General features: G+C 54.9%; 1 protein-coding gene across 1 annotated transcript in view; it reads left to right on the top strand.

Moving 5' to 3' along the window:
- The first annotated feature begins 4,129 nt into the window (after nucleotides 1-4,129).
- The window catches only part of Mtcl2 (microtubule crosslinking factor 2), a 69,903-nt gene continuing 55,471 nt past the window's right edge, over nucleotides 4,130-18,561 (top strand). Inside the window, exon 1 of the mRNA XM_027945369.2 lies at nucleotides 4,130-4,971. Within this exon, the coding sequence (XP_027801170.2) occupies nucleotides 4,297-4,971 (675 nt within the window). The 5' untranslated portion in view covers nucleotides 4,130-4,296. The remainder of the gene's footprint in view (nucleotides 4,972-18,561) is intronic.

Genomic DNA, 18,561 nt, shown 5'->3' with positions numbered 1-18,561 from the left:
TAAATGTAAAATAAAGATATTGTGTCCACCTAAAACTAAAAAAAATTAAAAATGAAAGGGGCCGGGGATGTAGCTCAGTGATAGAATGCTCCTGAGTTGTATCCTGGCACTGCAAAAGCAAAACAAAACAAGAGCCAAAACCTTTCTTCCCTCTCCACTGCTTCCAGTCTCATCCAAGCCACTGTCTGCTTCAGTAGCCCCTTGACCCATCTTCTCATCCATTCTCGCCAGCAGCAAAGTAATCTATTTTAAAACCTAAATTAGATTGTATTACTCCCTGGCTTGCATCTCTAATGACTTGTCACTGCGTCAAGAATAAATCCTCTGCCTATGGTTTGCCCTCATTCCTGCTCCCCACCCCACCTCTATCTTCTCCTTTACCTAATGGGTTCTCTGTATTGACCTTCTCACTTCCTCCAACATCTACCCGACCTGTTCCTCCTTCAGGCCTTTACTCCTGCTCTTCCCTCTTTCCCTGGCTCCTTGAATAACCAAGTTTAAAGACCAGAGGTTCCCCCAATTACTCTATTTTAAGCAGGTTTCCCTATAATCCTTCAGTCAGGAGCTTGTTTCTTTCATGATTTGCATAAGAAACAACTTTTACTTTAGTTACAAAAACCACAGGAGTGAGCCCCTATTTGGTTTCTGTCACGTTGGTCAACATAACAGGTTGAATGGGAGAAATAAAACCATTTTTCCACTTGGGTAATCATCGCCTTCCTTGCTTACAATCTGCTATATAATCCTTACAATCATTTAATACATCATTCCTTCTTTTTTTATTAGTGCATTATTGTTATGTAGGACAGTGGGGGTTCATTTTGACACATCCATGAATGTCAATAACATAGTTTGCTGTTTCAATCCCTAGTACTTTCTCTTTCCCTCCTTCATTCCCTCTTTTTTTTTTTGTACTGGGGATTGAATACCATGGCATTTTATCACTGAGATACATCCTGCCCCTTCATTCTTCTTCTTTTTAAGAATTTAACCTTTTTATTTAAAAAAAATATATTTATCTTTTAGGTGTAGATGGACACAACACAATGCCTTTATTTTTCTATGTGGTGCTGAGGATTGAACCTGGGTCCCGCTGTGCTAGGCGAGCGCTCTACCGCTGAGCCACAATCCCAGCCCCAAGAATTTAACCTTTTTTTAAAAAAATATGTGGTGCCTCACCTGCTAGGCAAGCACTCCACCTCTGAGCCACAACCTCAGCCCCTCTTCATTCCTTCTTTATATAACACACACTGGGTGCTGATGCTGAGCTGGACAGTTTGCAGCCAATCGTGTGATCCAGCAGGCTCTGGAATTGGGTAGTCCTGCATTCAAATCAACCCCAGTCCTGCCACTTCCAAGCTGTATGACCTTGGTCATGCATTCTAGTTTCCCAATGCTGTGTCAAAAAACTTGCTTTGCTGTTTGGGTAGGTTCTGTGTTAGCTGGGGTGGCCGCAAGGTGGGGACTGAGGGAGGGGCTGGATCATCTGTACCTTCAGGCTCGCATATGTCTGGTGGTCAGTGGGGACCAGAGTTGGAGTTGCTGGCTGGAGCCCCTTCATGTGGCTACTCCATGAGGCCTGGGCTTCCTTCCCACTTGGGGCTGGATTCTCAGGGTGAGTGGTAGAGGTGCTCCCCTAGAGCTGCAGCAGAGTCTTATCTCCCCAAATCTAAAAAAATCTCAGCGCAGGAAGGACCCTCAGTTCTTTGCTCAGCCAGGGGTGTTGGGACCCAGAAAAGATAAGTGATAGAGTCAGGACTCAGATCCTATCCAGGAGGGGAGGTGCAGGTCACTCTAGTTTCAGGATCACCTGTGTGGCCAAGAGTGTGTCAGGGGTGGCTGAGCCTGATCTGATATGGTGGTATGTCCCCTGTGTGGATTCACACCAGCTAATACCTCCAAGTTCCATGTAGGAGCAAGGGAAGCAGAGAGAAAGGCAACAATTTCCAAGGGCTACGTAGCATCTCTATGTCCCACACCAGGACCAGTCTACAAGACCAGGGGTGTCAGAGCTGGAAGAACTCAGTCATCTGGAACATTAGACCAGGCCAGGTGGGGACTCTGAGGCCCAGAAGTAGGAAGGCCTACGGTGGGTCACTAGCCCAAGGGTACCTCTTCACTGCTTAGTAGTCTTGCTCTATGATTTTTGGTCCATCTCCCTCTATACTGTGTGCTCCATGAGTCCAGGCACTGGCAAGCCCACCAGTGTCTTCAGTGACTTCTCTGTGCTAACAGGATTGAGTGGGTGAGGTGTGGGTTGTGTCCTGGCTCTGCGGTTTACCATGAATGGATCACATGTTCCTGCTAGGTTTCAGTTTATGCATCTGTACAATGGGATGGGATCCTTGGCCTCCCTTTGCAAAGTGAAAGGGAAAGAAGTCCCCACACGCTCAGCAGAGGGCGCTGGGGAGGAGGGGCGTGTGTGTGTGTGTGTGTGTGTGTGTGTGTGTGTGTGTAGGAGCCGATGGGCATGTCCCTGAAGCAGTGTTTGCCAAGAACCTGTTGAATAGCCCTTCTCTCTCCATGGGGGCACCCGCAGGGTCTGAGGGTGCAGGGGCGCTCACACACCTGGGTCCCGATGAAGTCATGCCTTAGGTGAGAGGGGCCTCTCCAGGAGTGTATTCGTGGGGAATGTATTCATGGAAGTGGAGTTGGTGCTAGCTGTGTCGTGTGTCAGGGCACGGGAAAAGGTGGAGGAAGAAGAGGAAGAAGAAAAAGGAGCAGGAGGAGGAAAAGGGGAAAGAAAAGAAAAGCATGGAAAAGGAGGAGAAAAAAAATGGGAGGAGGGAATAACGGGAGGAAGAGGAGGCTGCAGAGGGGTTAACACAGCTCTGCCCTCCAGGGGCAAGGGAGCCCACCCTGAGGGTGAGGGACCGCCCTGGGCCAACAGACAAACTTAATCTGCCTCTGCCTTGCGGTGCTTTAGGGTGGGCAGTGGCAGCAAGGCGCCGGGCAGGGGTGAGGAAGTTGTAATGGACTCGGGAAAATCCACAAAGCGGAGAGGAGCCCGGGAGACAGTCCCAGAGGGAAAGAAATCACAACCACGAGAGCCGGGGCTCCAGGGCCTTCCGGAGCTGCTCCTGTTTTTTTTTTTTTTTTTTTTGGGGGGGGGGTGGTGGTGGTGGTGGTGGAGAAATCAGACCTTCTCCAGCCCATTCCAGCTCCCACCGGGGCCAAAAACTACTCCTAAAGCATCCACTGGTGTGACACTAAGTAACGTGTCGTTTCCATTTTTGCTGTACAGAGTCTGAAACCGAGGTAGGGGAGAGGGGACAATGCCTAGGACCGCAGGCGCTCTAGGTGTGCAGAGTGGGCGTGCACCAGCACTGCACAGTCTTTAGGGCAGCGGGAGGGAAACTGAGGCAGAAGGAGCCGGAGCACGTCCTGGAGGCGTGAGTTTTGAGTCCTTCCCGGCTCTGCCGTTGACCGTGAGCGGATCGCTAGTCCCCCAAAGGCTTCAGTTTACGCATCTGTACGATGGGATCGTTGGTGTTGTTTGGCAAGGTTAAAGGGGGCGGAGTTCGCGCACGCTCAGCACAAGGCGAGGGGCGAGGGGCGAGGCGCCGGGTGTGCATGGATGCTGGCTCCAGTGTGCTGAGGTCCGGCGGACCTCGGCCGGGGAATCCCCCCTCCTGCCGCTCACGCTGCCAGATCCAGGACACTGGGCAGCGGGGTGCTTCCCCGGGGTGCGATCCGTTGGCCCGCAGGGGAGGGGGAGGCGGCAGAGCGGAGGAGGAGGGAGCCGGGGCCGCGGCTGCCCGGGCCCGCCTGACCCTCGAGGGGGTCGCTGTTGCCTCGCAGATTCCTCCCTCGCTTCCAGCCTGCGTCCCTCCCCGCCGCTCCCGCCGCGTCCGCCTTTTGTTCGCGGAGCCGCGCGCCCCCGAGCCGAGGCGGCGGGGCGCGGAGCTGGCGGGGCTGCGCGGGGGGCGGGCCGCGCCGGGCGGAGCCGGAGTCCTGGCCGCAGCCGGACTCGGAGCCCGAGGCAGCGATCGGCGTGCGGGCGGCCGAGGCCCCGGCGCGCTCCGGGGGCGCGGCGAGGCCGAGGGGGCGGGCGCCGGGCGGAGCCGGAGCCGGAGCCGTGGCGCTTGGAGGCGATCGGGCCGCTCTCTCAAAGCTCAGAGCAGTGGAGAGACTGTGCGGCGGGGGTCGGGTCCGGAGCGCAGCCCCCAAGCTGTGGTGGGCCGAGAGGATCCGCACCTCGAGCGGCCGGAGCTGCACCGGGACCCTCCCCAGGGACGCCGAGGCCGGGCGTGCCCCGGCCATGCGCGCTGCTCGCTGAGGCCGAGTGAGGCCGCGATGGAGGCGCCGGCGGGCGAGCCCCCGGCGCGGGGCTGCGTTCCCCCGCCCGCGCCGGTCCTGGAGAGGAAGAAGAGCCACCGCGCGCCGTCGCCGGCCCGGCCCAAGGACGTAGCCGGCTGGTCGTTAGCCAAGGGCCGCCGCGGCCCAGGCCCGGGCGCCGCTGCAGCCTGTAGCGCCGCGTCCTCAGCGCGGTCAGACAAGAAGGGGCGCGCAGTGGCGCCAGGGGCACGAGGCGCGGGGACGCGTGTGGCCGGGGTTCGCACCGGAGTCCGCGCCAAGGGCCGCCCGCGCCCGGGTGCCGGGCAGCGACCTCCGCCTCCGCCGCCCAGCCTCACCGACAGCAGCTCCGAGGTGTCCGACTGCGCGTCGGAGGAGGCGCGCCTGCTGGGCCTGGAGCTGGCGCTGAGCAGCGACGCCGAGTCGGCGGCCGGGGGGCCGGCGGGGGCCCGCACCGGGCAGCAGCCTCAGCCCGCGCCGTCCGCGCACCAGCCTCCGCGGCCGCCCGCTTCCCCCGATGAGCCATCGATGGCCGCGTCGTCGGTGGGCAGCAGCCGTCTGCCTCTCAGTGCCTCGCTCGCCTTCTCTGACCTCACCGAGGAGATGCTGGACTGCGGGCCCGGCGGCTTCGTGCGCGAGCTGGAGGAGCTGCGCTCCGAGAACGACTATCTCAAGGTGGGGGCGCCCAGGGGGAAAGGGAGGCAGCCTTACGCGTGCTGACACGGTCCCGAGGGCCTCTTTCCCACTGAACAAGCTGGGGAAAGGGGCCCAAACCCTCTGGGGACCACTCTGAGATCGATCTAGGGGGCCCTCACATTCCCTCTTCTCACTTTATTTGGGAAGCCCTCTTCGGAGGAGAAACTTGGATAGGACACTGATCAAAGGACCCTGATTTGGGGCCAGGGGCCTTGAGAAAATTGCTCTGAAGGGTGCTCTGTGGTGGGGTGTGTAGTCAATGAGGGGCTGGACCTCTGCTTTCAGCGGCTCAAAACCTGCCCCAGACTTGCAGGCCTTCCGTGACTCTCCTTTCTGGGGCCATTAGTGTGCTCCGCCTCCGGGGAAACCTGTGGCCATTCCTTGCCAAGGACAGGCTGGAACAGAATCCTGAGTCTTTACCCAGGGCTTCCCCAGGCACAGGCCTGTCCCCGCCTGCCTTTTAGGGCGGGTCCACTTTGAAAGCATGACATCTGGGAACATCCCCTTGGCTGGAGTCCACTTCCGCCCAGTGTAACGGTCCCACAGCCTGGGAGGATGATATTGTGGGAGAACCGGTTCAGAGGCAGCTCCCTAGATCCCGGGATATTGTCTTCTGCCTTCTGGGCAACAGGCCTTGTATACAACGGCCCTGGCCCGGCCAGTCATGGCCATTGCCCATGTCCTTCCCATACTCCCAGTGGGAGGGGGGAAACTGCTGCCTGAAAGGGACTCTCCCTCTGGGCATGTGGGGACCTGAGAGCTTTTTGGGGAGAGCAGGCTTTGCCTTGGCCCATTCAGTGGACATGAGTACCTCCTGGATGCAGGCCAGGCTCCCTCTGCCAGTCGCCTAGTTCCATGGCTGCCAGAGGAGCAGCCTGGCTCTGGGGTGTTGACCTTGGCCTGGGAGGCCGGACTCGTCATGGGCTTTACAGACTGGGCATGGTTTTGGAAGAGACTGAAATGTTGCTTGCACTTGTCTGTTGATGGCCTGGCATAGCACCCAGAGTATCCCTGGCCAAGAGCCACGGAGTTAACAGCACTCTGCTGAGTTATGTCTGCCCTGTGGCACTTAACTTTGCCTTCTTCTAAAGGGGTTTCTCACTCATTAGAGTGTTGGGGTCTTTCCAGCTGTGTCTCTTGCTCCCCTGTTTTCCTGGGGACTTGTTGGGCTTGTGGAATAGGACAGCGTCTCAGACGACCTAGCCCTTCAGTGCCCAGCCCTTCCCATTTAACTGTTAATAGGAGGGTGAGTCTTCCCAAAGACCCCAGTGACAATCAGGGGTTCCTCAGGCCTTATTGTGTGCTGAAGCCAGTGGGAGGGAGCAGGCAAGTGGAGGAAGGAGGAGGAGGGAGACTACAATGACAGGCCGAAAGAGGACCTTTTGCGCTTGTCTTCTGGAGGCTTTGGGCTGCTTTCCACACTGCCTGCCTGAGCTGCCCCAAAGCTGGATCCTGAGCCCCTCACCCCTCACCCCCACTGCTCACTTGCAGAGGAGGAGGGCTCACAGTGCTTTGCTTCTAGTCTCATGCACCTGCTCCTGTCCACCCAGGCCCAGCTGGGGACATGGCAGTGCTTGGGACAGGCCTGCACCTTAGTTTCCACCTGAGTTTTAATTTCTACCTGAATTTCAGGCTTCATGCACAAGCCTCAGGCGCTGTTGGGTCTGGGGTCTATAGCTTCCTGACTGTGATTTTGGGCAAGTTATTTAATGTCTCTGGTATTCAGTTTTTTTTTTTTTTTCATTTGTAAAAATAGGATAATTACACCTTTTGCTCTTTTTAAAAAATATTTTTTAGTTGTTGATGGACCTTTATTTTATTTATTTGTATGTGGTGCTGAGAGTTGAACCCAGAACCTCACGTATGCTAGGCAAGTGCACTACCACTAAGCCAGGACCCCAGCCCCACATTTCACTCTTAAAAGATTAAATGAGATAATGTGTGCAAAGACCATTAGAGAGCCTGGTGTGTAGTAAATCTCAGATGGTGTATAGTAAATCTCAGTAGCTGAGATCATGTCTCTTCCCAAGCGATTTTGGACAGGTTTCCATGTGTACTTCTCTGGGTCTCTTGTGGATTCTGTGGGTGCAACATAGATCCTCCTCCCCACCTGGAGCAGGCTGGGCTTTCTCCGGCCTTTCATTCATTCATTCATTCATTCACCAACTAACCAGGGTCTTTTGCCTGTGTACTAACACAGATGGAGGGTGGGGATACCACTGTGAACAGGCCAAAGTGTCTGCTTTCCAGGAACCTTGGGGAGACCCGTACAATAGGAGTCATACTCTAAAGCACATTGTGGATCACGGGGATGTGTGGAAAGTGTAAGGGTGCCAGGAGCACGTGAGGATGGGGGCTGGGGCTCAGGGAGGCCAAGACCTGAAGGATGGCATGGAACCAGTAGACTGAGGAGCTGTAGTAAGAACGCTCTAGGCTAAGGATAGGTGGGTAAAGGCTTGTTGAGTTTGAGAGGATTGGAGAGAGCAGTGAGTGAGACCTGACAGTGCCGATTCTTGCCGTGTGCGGTGGGACCTCGCATCACTTCTCTGAGGTTTGTTAACCTCAGCTGCCAGTCTCACAGAGGCAGGGGGACCCTGGACACGGTGCATGTGGCCGTAAATATAGGACTTATGACAGGGTGTTTTGTTGTGGTGATGGTGGGTGTTTTCATTCTGCAGATGGGTAAACTGTGGCCAGAGCAGGGGAGGGACTGGCTGCAGGTCCCAGAGCCAGGTCTCAGAGCAGCCAGGGCTGGGAGTGGGAACAGGCAAGACTGATGTTTTTCTTACCTCTTTGGGTCACTTTGCTACTGAGGTGCAGCCTAGATAATGAGGGAAAAGACTCACACCCCAGTGTGTCTGTTGCAGACTGACTGTTCAGGTTGAGGGGAGTGCCCCTGAGTCCAGCAGGTGGCCTGGTTCAGTTTCACCTCCCAGCTGCTGAGGGGACACTGGGGACTGTCAGCAGGGGGAAGGGCTATCAGATGACTGTAGATCTCCTGGATTTCCCATTTAGGGAGAACCTGTCCGGGGGCCCATCCAGGGAAGCGTTAATGGGATAACTCTCTCCCTAAGAAAAGCTAGAAGGACTTTCTACAGAAGAGGTCCTAAGCTTGCTGCCCCTTGAATTATTCAAAAAGAACTCCATGCTTGGATATAGATAGAGTTTGTGGAAAGCAGCTTGTAAGTGGTCCAAAACATTGGTGGTTGTGATTTCCTGAGGAACGTTCCTGGGGAGATTTATGTGGTGGCTACAGTTGAGCTGCCTGACCTTGAGTCCCTTCTAGCTAAGGAAGTCTGAAGGTTATTAACTGCCAAAGTTCTAGAATCCAGAGATGGAACTATCATTGCAGAATAGACACGTCAACTATGTTTGACCTTCAAAGCCCCAGTGGTCTGAGGTCAACCATGACCACTAACAGTTACCATGTCCCACGTGGCGAGGACAGGCTAGGAACCCACTGGGTGTGGATGGAAGAATCAGAGAGCTTGAGCCGGAAGACCTGGCTTGGAGACCTGTTTTTACTATTTTCTGTTTGGCCATGGGCAGGTCACTTGGCCTCTCCGAGCTGCTTTTTTCTCATCTGTATGATGAAGACTCTGGAGCCGGCCAGGGCAACCTCAAAGGATTGTTTTCATCAATCCTGGAGGTATGAATAGACAAGAAAACATTTTGCAGAAAGTGAAATCCCACAACGTATGGGGAACTGTTATTATTGTTAGCCAATGAGCAGAGAGGATGTCCATGTGTTCCTTCTAGAAGAACTGGAAGAAGACTGGAGGGTGGATTTCCTTAGCTTTAAAATGTTAATAGAGCAGGAGCTACTCCAGGGAGGGCCGGAAGGTAGGATGCATTCCCTGCTGCTCTGTGGGCTCTGGAGGCCTCCTTGGAGGCTCTAACTGTGTCTAGGTGTTTGCTCAGGAAGCACCCCATTGACCCCAGTTGCCCTTATACAGATGGATCAATGCAGGCTCCAGGTCTTGCAGCCATGACTCCAACACCTGTTGGTCTAACCCGGGGTCCTGTTCTTTCTTTTCTTCTCCATCTCCTTCTTGAAGAAGAAGTCCTCCTCTCCTTCCTCCTTCTGCTCTCTCCATCTTTATTTTGTATTTTGAACTCAGGGATACTTTACCACTCAGCCACATCTCCACCCTTTTTATTATTTCTTTTTAAATTTTGAGAAGGGGTCTCACTAAGTTGCCCAGGCTGACTTTGAACTTGCCATCCTCCTGCGTCAGCCTCTGGGATGGCAAGGGTTCCTGACTGCTCCCAGCTAGGGGTCCTGTTCTTCCTGCAGTGTGACCAGAGCTGAGCATTTGTTGCTAATAGTGAGCCTGGACTGAGGGGAATCCTGTCACAGGCCAGGCTCTAGGCTAAGCGTATAGGGCAAGTGGTGGACAAAACAGGCTGGAGACCCGGAGCCTGCACATGGGGGTGGTGGACACGGGTGTCCCTGTGTGTGGGACCGATCCTTCTCTAAAGTGGAGGACAGGCATGCTGTCCAGGGTCGTGGGGGCCCTCCACTGTAAGGTGAAGGTGAAGTGCTCAGTCATCTCTAGTGCCTGACCCACCGTCACCTTCCCTAATGCTCTCCTGCAGGCATCCATCGCCCATCCATCCATCAGCACATGTTTTCTGAGTGCCTCCTGGGTGGTGCCAGTCCACACAGCAGGTCACTGTATGTAGCTCTTCTCAGCTCCTGGATAGGGGGAGGGCTCCAGTCTGTCAGTGGGGAGAGGAGAGGAATGGTCACCTTGGTCAACAAAGCCCAGCTGGTCCCTACCTGGAGTCCCATCCTGAAAGGTAGCCTGGAGGAGGCTGCTCTGAGACCTGGGGCTTTAAGAATTCTTAGCACTTGCCTGTCAGCGGAGAGGGGACAGCTCCTGAAAGATGGAAAATGTGAGCAGAGGCTGCTGTGCCCTGGGGGGACTTCTGAACACCCAGGACTGCCAGCTTTCCTTGTGGAGGGGCTGGGCCTGTGTCCAGGCACATCCTCTCTCCCCCAACTTTTATGTTTCGAACCCAGGGGCACTTAACTAACCACCGAGCCACATCCTCTGCCCTTTTTTGTATTTTTTTTAGAGACAGGGCCTCGCTGGGTTGCTGAGGCTGGCTTTGAGCTCTAGATCCTCCTGTCTTAGTCTCCAGAGCTGCTGGGATTACAGGCGTGTGCCACCACCCCCGGCCACATCTATTCTTGTCCACACAAATTTATGTACAAACATTATAGCTCAATCTCAGAGACCAAAGCCACTCACACTGACCTCACAGACACATCCTGTGACACACTGAAGCCATTCCCTTCCAGAAGCATCCCTCGGGCAGGCTCGAGAGGATCCACACTGAGATATAAACATTCACATAGATGTGACATGAGATCCTGTACCCACAGGCACAGACACAAGTGCAGATCATGCAAATGTCAGGGATGCAGCATTTGCCAAACAAGTGTACCCAGACACAGACACAGTGACATGTGTGTGTCACTCCCACACAGAAACAGGAAATCCTGGTCAGCGTTTCCCTGGAGCTAGTGTGTACAAACTCCTCCTGTGTTCAGCTCCTCCGCAAGGCTTCCTTTCACAGGGCAGATGGGAACAGTGAGGGCACGGCCAGGGTCAGGGCCTTGGCTCTGTAACTTTCTGGATGTGAGGTCCAAGGAGCTTAGCTGGGCAGGGAGGTGGTGGGTAGGGCCTTCGCATCTCCGGGTCAGAAGTTGCACCCAGGCCTCTGAGGCCAGGCCCTTGGACCTGGGCCCCGTGGGGATGACAGTTGCAGGCTGCAGGAGGAACACTGCCCCCGGGTGACTCCCTTCTAATCTCTTCGGAATTTCCTGCTGGCCCATCTTTCCTCCCTGCTTCTCATTTGCTGGGGGCTACAGAGGGCCACGCCGTCCCCATTTGTAAAGTGTGCCCAGTTCTGGGCTGGAGATGGTGGAGGAGCCCGGGGAGACGTAGGCCCTCAGGAGGGGCTGGCAGGTTTCCTGGAGGCGGCATGGCAGCTGGGGAGTCAGCCTTTGAGAGACTGCCTCTGTGCTTGAGGAACAGTGCCTGGAACTGTGCCTGGCACATTGGAGGGGCTCAATAGATAGAGGTGTGTGTGAGGGGATGAAAGGCAGTGGCCGGCTCTGGGGCTGGGCTGCAGGCCTGCAAGAAGAGCTGGAGTGCTGAGAGCCATAACTGGAGGGCATGGCGGATGGGGCAGAGTCTGGAAGGGGAGTGGACCCAGCTGGGCACTGTCGACACCTTGCTAAGAGAGGGGTCCTGTGGCAAGGCAGGGCTGCTTCCCCCACGTGTCTGAAGCACGGGGCACAAGGCCTGGTCTGTGTCAGGGTCCTGGAGAGGGAGGGAAGGAAGACTCAGAAATCTCATGGACAAACTCCATCTTTGGGATCGGGTCTGGGGCCAAATCTCACTTTGCTGCCTCCTCCCTGTGCGAAATCTCCCTGTGCCAGGTCCCTCATCAAGCCTCGGTCTTCCTATCTGTGCAATGGGAATTGCGACCCTTTCCTGCTGGCATTTGGGAGGATTAGTGGTCAGGTATGTGTCGCGCCCAGCACCATCCTGTACAGCCTCTGGGGCAGAGGAGACCCCGGGGAGGGGCATGGTGAATTCCAGCGCAAGGGCCTGATCTACAGACAGTTCCCCCATCCTCCTGTGTATGACCTTACCTGTGGTCACACTGCTTTGCTACTGGGAGGAACTTGGAGCTGGGTTGGGGAAAGAGCCTGAGACCGTGAAGTGTTCTGGACGGGCTGGCTGCCCCAGGTGCGCCGGAGGTCAGCACCACTCTGCGTCTGCTGGCCGCCCTGAGGCAGGCGAGGAGGCAGGAGCAGCAGGACAGCCCTCCCTTCTCCAGAGCCTGGGGGATTTAAGAGCATTGCCTTCTGGACCCCAAAGACTTGTGCTTGGATCCTGCCTCTGCCTTTTCCTTTCTGACACGTCCCTTTCTTTTTTTCTTTAGCGGGCAGGGGGAGGGTTACCGGCGATTGAACTCAGGGGCACTCGACCACTGAGCCCCATCCCCAGCCCTATTCTGTATTTTATTTAGAGACAGGGGCTCACTGAGTTGCTTAGTGCCTTGCTGTTGCTGAGGCTGGCTTTGAACTCACGATCCCTCTGCCTCAGCCCCCCAAGCCACTGGGATTACAGGCATAATCCCACCACGTCACCACCATGCCCAGCTCTGACCTATCCCTTTCTGAGCCTCAGTCTCCTCATCTGTAAAACAGGGTATGGATGGTACTTGCTCTGCAAGGTGCTGTGAGGATTAAACAGGAGAAAGCATGTATGTCGGCATCAGCCCTGATGTCACTGTCACTCCTACAGGCTCAGCCTTAACCCTTCGTCATGACTTGGCAGTGGTCTCCCATCGAGCTTGGGTCCTTGGTGGCAGGGGCCATGCCTGGCTCTGGGTGTGCCTCTTCAGTTCTAGACTGGGAGGGGTGTGTGGAGCTGAGCTGGTGAGCACCCCAGACACTCTTTCCCTCGAAAGTCAGAGCCTCAGACACAGAACCTATTGGGCCTGATGGAGGTCGGCCTTGGGGTCCCCACTGTTAAATGGAGGTGAATTGTCTCCCATTGCCAGGGCCATAAAGAGAAGCGAGGGCTCCCGGGGAAAGTCTGGGTTCTGGGGGAACTGTCTGTAGATCAGTCTCCCATTGCCGGCCTGCTTGGCTCTCTGGGCCCTGGCTGATTGCACCAGCCTCTCCCTGCCCGCTCCTCCCTGGCCGGGCCCCAGATGCCTGTGTGGTCACACCTCCCAGCCCTGCTCCACCCAGGTTCCAGGCTGTTTTGGGACACACCCCCGACCCTGTCCCTGGGCTCTTCCCTCCCAGGGCCTTTGCCCTTGCAGTTCCCTGCTCTTTCTCCCGCTTTCCCTTCCCCCTGTGAGTCTGGCAGCTTCTCCTCAGGGTTGCTCCAGGCCAGGCTCCTGTGTCAGACACACCTTGGAGCTTCTTGGAGGCTCCTTTGGGGAATTCACCAGACAGTGATTAGATTACTAATCAGGTAATTACAGGTTTCCCATCAGCCCCTCCCCCTTTCTCTGCATGGATCAGGGACCATCCTGGATACTTATCTCCAGAGAGGTTGCATGCTTGCCAGAGGTCACACAGCATTTAAGTGACACAAGGATGAGGATCTTGTGGTGCACATTTTGGAATGCCAGGCAGGGGCTTGGCAGGAGCTGAGATGCGGGTGTGAAATGCTCCAGGGTGCCAGAGGTCAGGCTGTGTGGCCCTGAGCCACTCTCTTGACTTGGAGCCTCCTTTCCATCTCCAAAGACCTCAGCTCCCTGCTCTCTCTTGGTTAAGCCCAGGGGCAATTTGGGGGATGTTTTCCACATATCCAGATCCGAAGCTGACTTCCTTCCTGTTCACAAGGAAAGGATCGGAGGGACACTGTCAGAGGCAGCAGGGGCTGCCCGTTCTGCCTGTGTGCAGGTCAGCCGTCTCCAGGGCTCTTCCACCACCAACATGCACATGCATGCCATACTCACACGCACACAGCTCTGTGCACAGGTCTGAGAGGCTGGTTCCTGACTGGCTATGCGGCCCTCATTGCTCATCTATGAAGTGACAGGAGATTGGACAGTGCCTGCTTTGAAAGGATCATCACTGAGCAAGAGATGTCCAGTCTCTCTGCCTGGTGTTAGGCACACGCCAAGTCCTTGAAAATGTCAGCCTGTATTTCTGTCACCCCATAATAGAGACCCTCTAGTTTAGTTTATGAGAGCTCAAACAGGATGCTGGCTGTGCCACTTAGTGTGTGACCTTGGGCAACATGTGTGGTCTCTCTGACCCCAGGTCCCTACCCATTGGGACTGCTCAGGATACCAGGACAGAACTGAGCCGGGTACTTCCCTCTTTATTGCTCCCAAGAGAAGTGGGATCCTGGAGGTCTCCAAGACCAGGCAGCCTGCAGGGACATTGAGTGGCACAGTGCTGTCTGGCTGACCCTCCTCCAGGACCTTTGACCCTGACTCCCCCAAACAAGAGCCCTGCTTTCACCCAAGGAGGCTAAGTTGCATTGCACTCTGGGCTGGGAGACGGGAGCTCAGAATCCCTCCCTCTTCAGCTCTGGGCCTCCTAGGGAACCATGGGATGGTCTCCTGTCCATCTCTAGGCCTCAGTGTCCTCTGTGAGGGATGGGGTCTTTGGGTTCCCCTCCGCCTGCTGCTGTGCAGAGTGCATATGAAGTGAAAGGGACGTGGAGGCTTTTGCCGTCCCCTCCTTTGGATTCAAGTGTGATGATCTCATCTGGAACCTTGACAGACCCCTGGGGACTGGCAGAAGGGATAGCAGATGGCAGCCTTGGCCCCTTGGGTGGGGTTGGCATGTGCCCCTGTGGCCACTGCTGGCCCACCCTGCTGGTCAGCCCTTCTGGGGCTGGAGTGAGTGGTGGGGACCAGAGCAGGAAACAAGTATCGCAGAGCCAGGGAGACAGATGGACAGGCAGCCCGGCCTTGGTCAGAGGGAGAGACCATGGTGGCCAGGCTGCATGTGGGAAGAGGCAGGCCGAGCAGGGGCTCCTGTTCTCCATGGCACGGCTGCCATCCTGCAGAGTCGGGGCTCTGTCGTCCTGCCTAGGTCTGCCTGGGACCTGGGATGAGGTGACAGATCTGGGTAAGGTCTGGAATCTGGCAGGCCTGGGGCCTGGGTGTCAATGGCCTGGTGTCTGAAGCCACCGCGGACATTAGCCTCACAGAGTCAAAGAAATGGATTCACATAGCAGCCCAACTGGAAGGAGTTCTCTGCAGGGGTGTGATGGGGTAGTCAGCTCGCACTCTGAGGCCCCTTTATGACTCGGCAGCCGTTTACTTTATGCGTGTCCTGGGCACCGGCCTAGGTTCCGCTTTCCTGACCCTCGGAGCCTAGAGGCTGACCGACCTTCCATGAGCAAACAGAAAAGTAAATGAGTGTCCCAAACACTCATTTCCAACACACCACCGGCTACCACGGTCTCTCCCTCAGGCCAAGGCCCAGGCTGCCTGTCCATCTGCCACCCTGGCTCTGGGCCATTTGTCTCCTGCCATGGTTCTGGCCACTCATCCCAGCCCTTGAAGGGACATTCCAGTCCCACCTAAGCCTGTGATACTTACTGTGAGAGAAAGAAAGGGTTAAGCCAGACAAATGGGCTCATGGGTCTGGAAGGTCTCCGGAGGTGGCCTTGCAATGGGCACCTCTGGCAGGAAAGGGGGACAGCCCTGAGGGCAAGGCAAGGGCAGGTGGGACAGGCCAGGTGTGGCCTCCAGTGGCTGGAGTGTGGCCAGTGTGAGGTAGAGCTGGGGAGATGAACGGGAGAGGTGTGTGTGTGTGGGGGGGCTGTGCAACTGGGTTTCATTTTGAGTGTGGTGATGAGTCTACCAGCACGGGTGGAGATTTTGCTTTCTTTTGCTTTTCGTTTTCAGTCAGGTAGTGTATTAAGGTGTAATTTACATATGGTAAAATGAGTTTTGACAACCCAGTCTTGTAATCATCACCCCAGTTAAGATATAGAACTCAGTCAGGTACTGTGGCACACACCTACAATCCTAGCAATTCAGGAGGCTGAGGCAGGAGGATCCCAGATTTGAGGCCAGCCTCGGCAATTTAGCGAGAACCTGTCTCAAAATAAAAAGGACTGGGGATGTGGCTCAGTGGAAAAGCACCCCTGGGTTCAGTCCTCAGTTCCAAAACAGGGCTGGCAGTGCAGCTCAGCAGTGGCAGAGCCCTGGTTTCTACCCCTAGCACCTCAAAATGAAACAATATTCCCATGGCCCTCCCAAATTTTCTTTGAGGTCATTCCCTTCCTCTTCCTTAGACCCTGAGAACCACTTACCTGTTTTCTGTCCCAATAGTCCAGAATGTAGAGATCCCTCAGTGCAGGGAGCTGACTCTGGGTGGGGGTAGCTGGGGGACTCCACTCCTGCAGTCTCTTCTTGGTGGCTGGTAAGAGCCAGCCTTCTGCCTTCAGGAACCTTGTGTCTTCTTGGTTTTCTCACTGTCCCCTCAGGGCCAGCTGTGGACTGTTGCTGGGTTTGCATCATCCGTTGCCACTTGCTGTGTTTCTGCAGAGGGGCTAGTGTTGGTCACTGTCTTCTCCCGTAGCCCAGTCTGCGTTGTGCTCATGCACATATGGTCACGGGGGAAGATTCCCGAGAACCCCGAATCTAAACTTCCCCGCCATCTTCATTAGACAAAGATTCATCATCTTGTATCTGTGTAGATTTTTTGCAGAAAGGAATCCTTAGAACATTTAAAATGTGGTTTGAAAGTAGAGCCCTGCTTACCCCATATATGCCTTGATGGTGGAGGGAAGGGCCTGGGACCGTGACCCGTATCCCACAGGTGAGGAAACAGGCTTCTCCTTATTTCAAGTTATGGGCCCCTTTAAATTCCCTGCTAAGAATAAGCCTCAGGGTAATCTTCTAAAATGCAAAGGAGGGGCTGGGGATACAGCTCAGTTGGTAGAGGGCTTGCCCTGCAAGTACAAGGCCCTGGGTTTGATCCCCAGCACCACACACACACACACAAAAAAAAAAAAAAAAAAAAAAATCAAAGTAAACAGAATGTATTGATAACTTTGGAATTATAGTAGTTCACAGGCCTGTCACCAAGCTCCTGAGTTATAAAGTTACTGATGAGGCTGGGATTGTGGCTCAGTGGTAGAGCGCTTGCCTTGCACGCGTGAGGCCCTAGGTTCCATCCTTAGCACCACATTAAAAAATAATAGTAAATAAATAGTAAATAAATTGTGTCCATCTACAACTGAAAAAAATATTTTAAAGAAAGTTACTGATGAGCATAAGCAATATTTTGACATTTCTGCAACAACCGTTACAGGCTATGAAAACTTATGTGATCTCTTTTGGCGGCAAAGGCACAGGTGCTGCTAACACAAGCCTGATGTGTTCAGGGAGTTCAGAATAGAAGAAAATTTTGATTTTTAGTTAGAGATTATTGAAATCAAAGATAGGGTTTTTCAACTTCATGGGCTCCCTGAATTGTGATACAGAGGAGGGATCCCTAGGGCAGAGGTCTGTGTCCTGCTTGGAGTTCTCTTCGCTGGCCGAGTTAGGCCTGGCCACAGCCCATCCTCTGCTTCTCTGTGGCTCTTGATCTGTAGAAGAGGGATGAGCTCTGGCTCACCGGACCCGAGGTTTTCTGCAAGGACCCATGAGATGATCCAGATGGAATGTCTTTGTAAACTGTGGTCTCCTATTATTAGCAGCAGCGTGAGCTCATATTGGGCCCTCTGGCCCAGCCTGGACCAAGAGACTCTTCCTGGCCAGTCCCCCAGGACTCCTGGGAACCAGTTCTGCCTCTGAGAGGCTGCTTCCTGCAGGCTGCCCTCATGGGTCACCAGGGCTGGGTGGAAAGGCACTTTGTGGGCAGGGAGTGAATGGGGAGCAGACGGACTTAACCCCTCTCCTTGGGTGGCGTGGGGGTCTGAGATCAGCTCAGCTCTGGATCTGCGCAGACTTCCCCTGTCCCTTTGTAGTTGGCCTGAAGCTGGGGTCAGGAAGATTTACTAAGACTTACTTATTCACCTGCCCATCTGCTGCCCTGAGCGATGCTGGGGAACAGACATGGATCAGATCCAGCCCAGCCCTTCCCACAGCTTCTGGGAAAGATAAAGACTTGAAAATAGACAAATACAACCCAAAGTTATTGGCACAAAGGACCAGGGAGTTAAGAGTATGGGTTCTGAATCAGATTAGGGGAGGAGGGAATGTTCTGGAAGGATGAGATAGTTAGGAGCGAGCCTGGTGAAGGCCGTTCTAGCATGGGTAGTAGCCCGAGTGAACCTGGAAGAAGACACAGTTACCATGCATAGGCCTGGGGTCACAGGCCTTGTGTGGATTCCAGCTCTGCTCCGCCCTTGCCATAGCAGCTCTGGGAAATTTCTGAGCCTCAGTTTCGTTAACTGCAAAATGGAAACATTTTCAGCAGCCACCTCACAGGGTTGGTGAGAGGATTAAACTATCAGTCATGCCTCTGTGCACCTGGGCTGGGCCTGGTGTTTTGAGCCTCCTGAGAGTCGATGGCCATATTTTTACTCATAGTATATGTGGGTGCTGGGGGCAGGAATGAGACAGTAGGCAGGGGACCTGGAATTGGCTCGGGGTCCAGATGCAGAAGCGAGGAGAAAAGTGGAGGAGACAGAAAACCCCTTTTTTCCGACTTCCTCCAATAAGCAGCTCTTGCCTGCTCCTCAGGGCCAAAGAAACCTCGAGAAAGGGAAGTGCTGACTGCCCTGGCTGCAGTGTGGGTGCCTTGTCTCTGTCCCCGTCCTCCTCTTCTGCTCTCTGGTGGCAGTCTGGGTTAGATGGTGAGGGTATGTTCAAGGGTAGCCCTCACAGGGACAAAGGCAGCTTGTACCAGAGCTGACCAAGGGAGGCTGGCAGGCTGTTCCTGGGCTGCCCCTCTTTCCTTCAAGGCAGCCTTTGGACTCTGGGATTGAGAACTGGGCTCTCAAAGCTCTGAGATGGCACTGCCAGGCGATGTGACCTACTGTGTCTGCAGTGGAGGATGAGCTTTGTGGTCCCCCCATGTAGGGAGCAGGGAGACTCCAACAACCTGGTGTA

Source organism: Marmota flaviventris, chromosome 2 (genome assembly GCF_047511675.1).
Source record: "Marmota flaviventris isolate mMarFla1 chromosome 2, mMarFla1.hap1, whole genome shotgun sequence".
In the NCBI taxonomy this organism is placed as follows: Eukaryota; Metazoa; Chordata; class Mammalia; order Rodentia; family Sciuridae; genus Marmota; species Marmota flaviventris.
The sequence above is the reverse complement of the archived record's forward strand: the minus strand, read 5'-3'. Positions and strand labels throughout refer to the sequence as shown.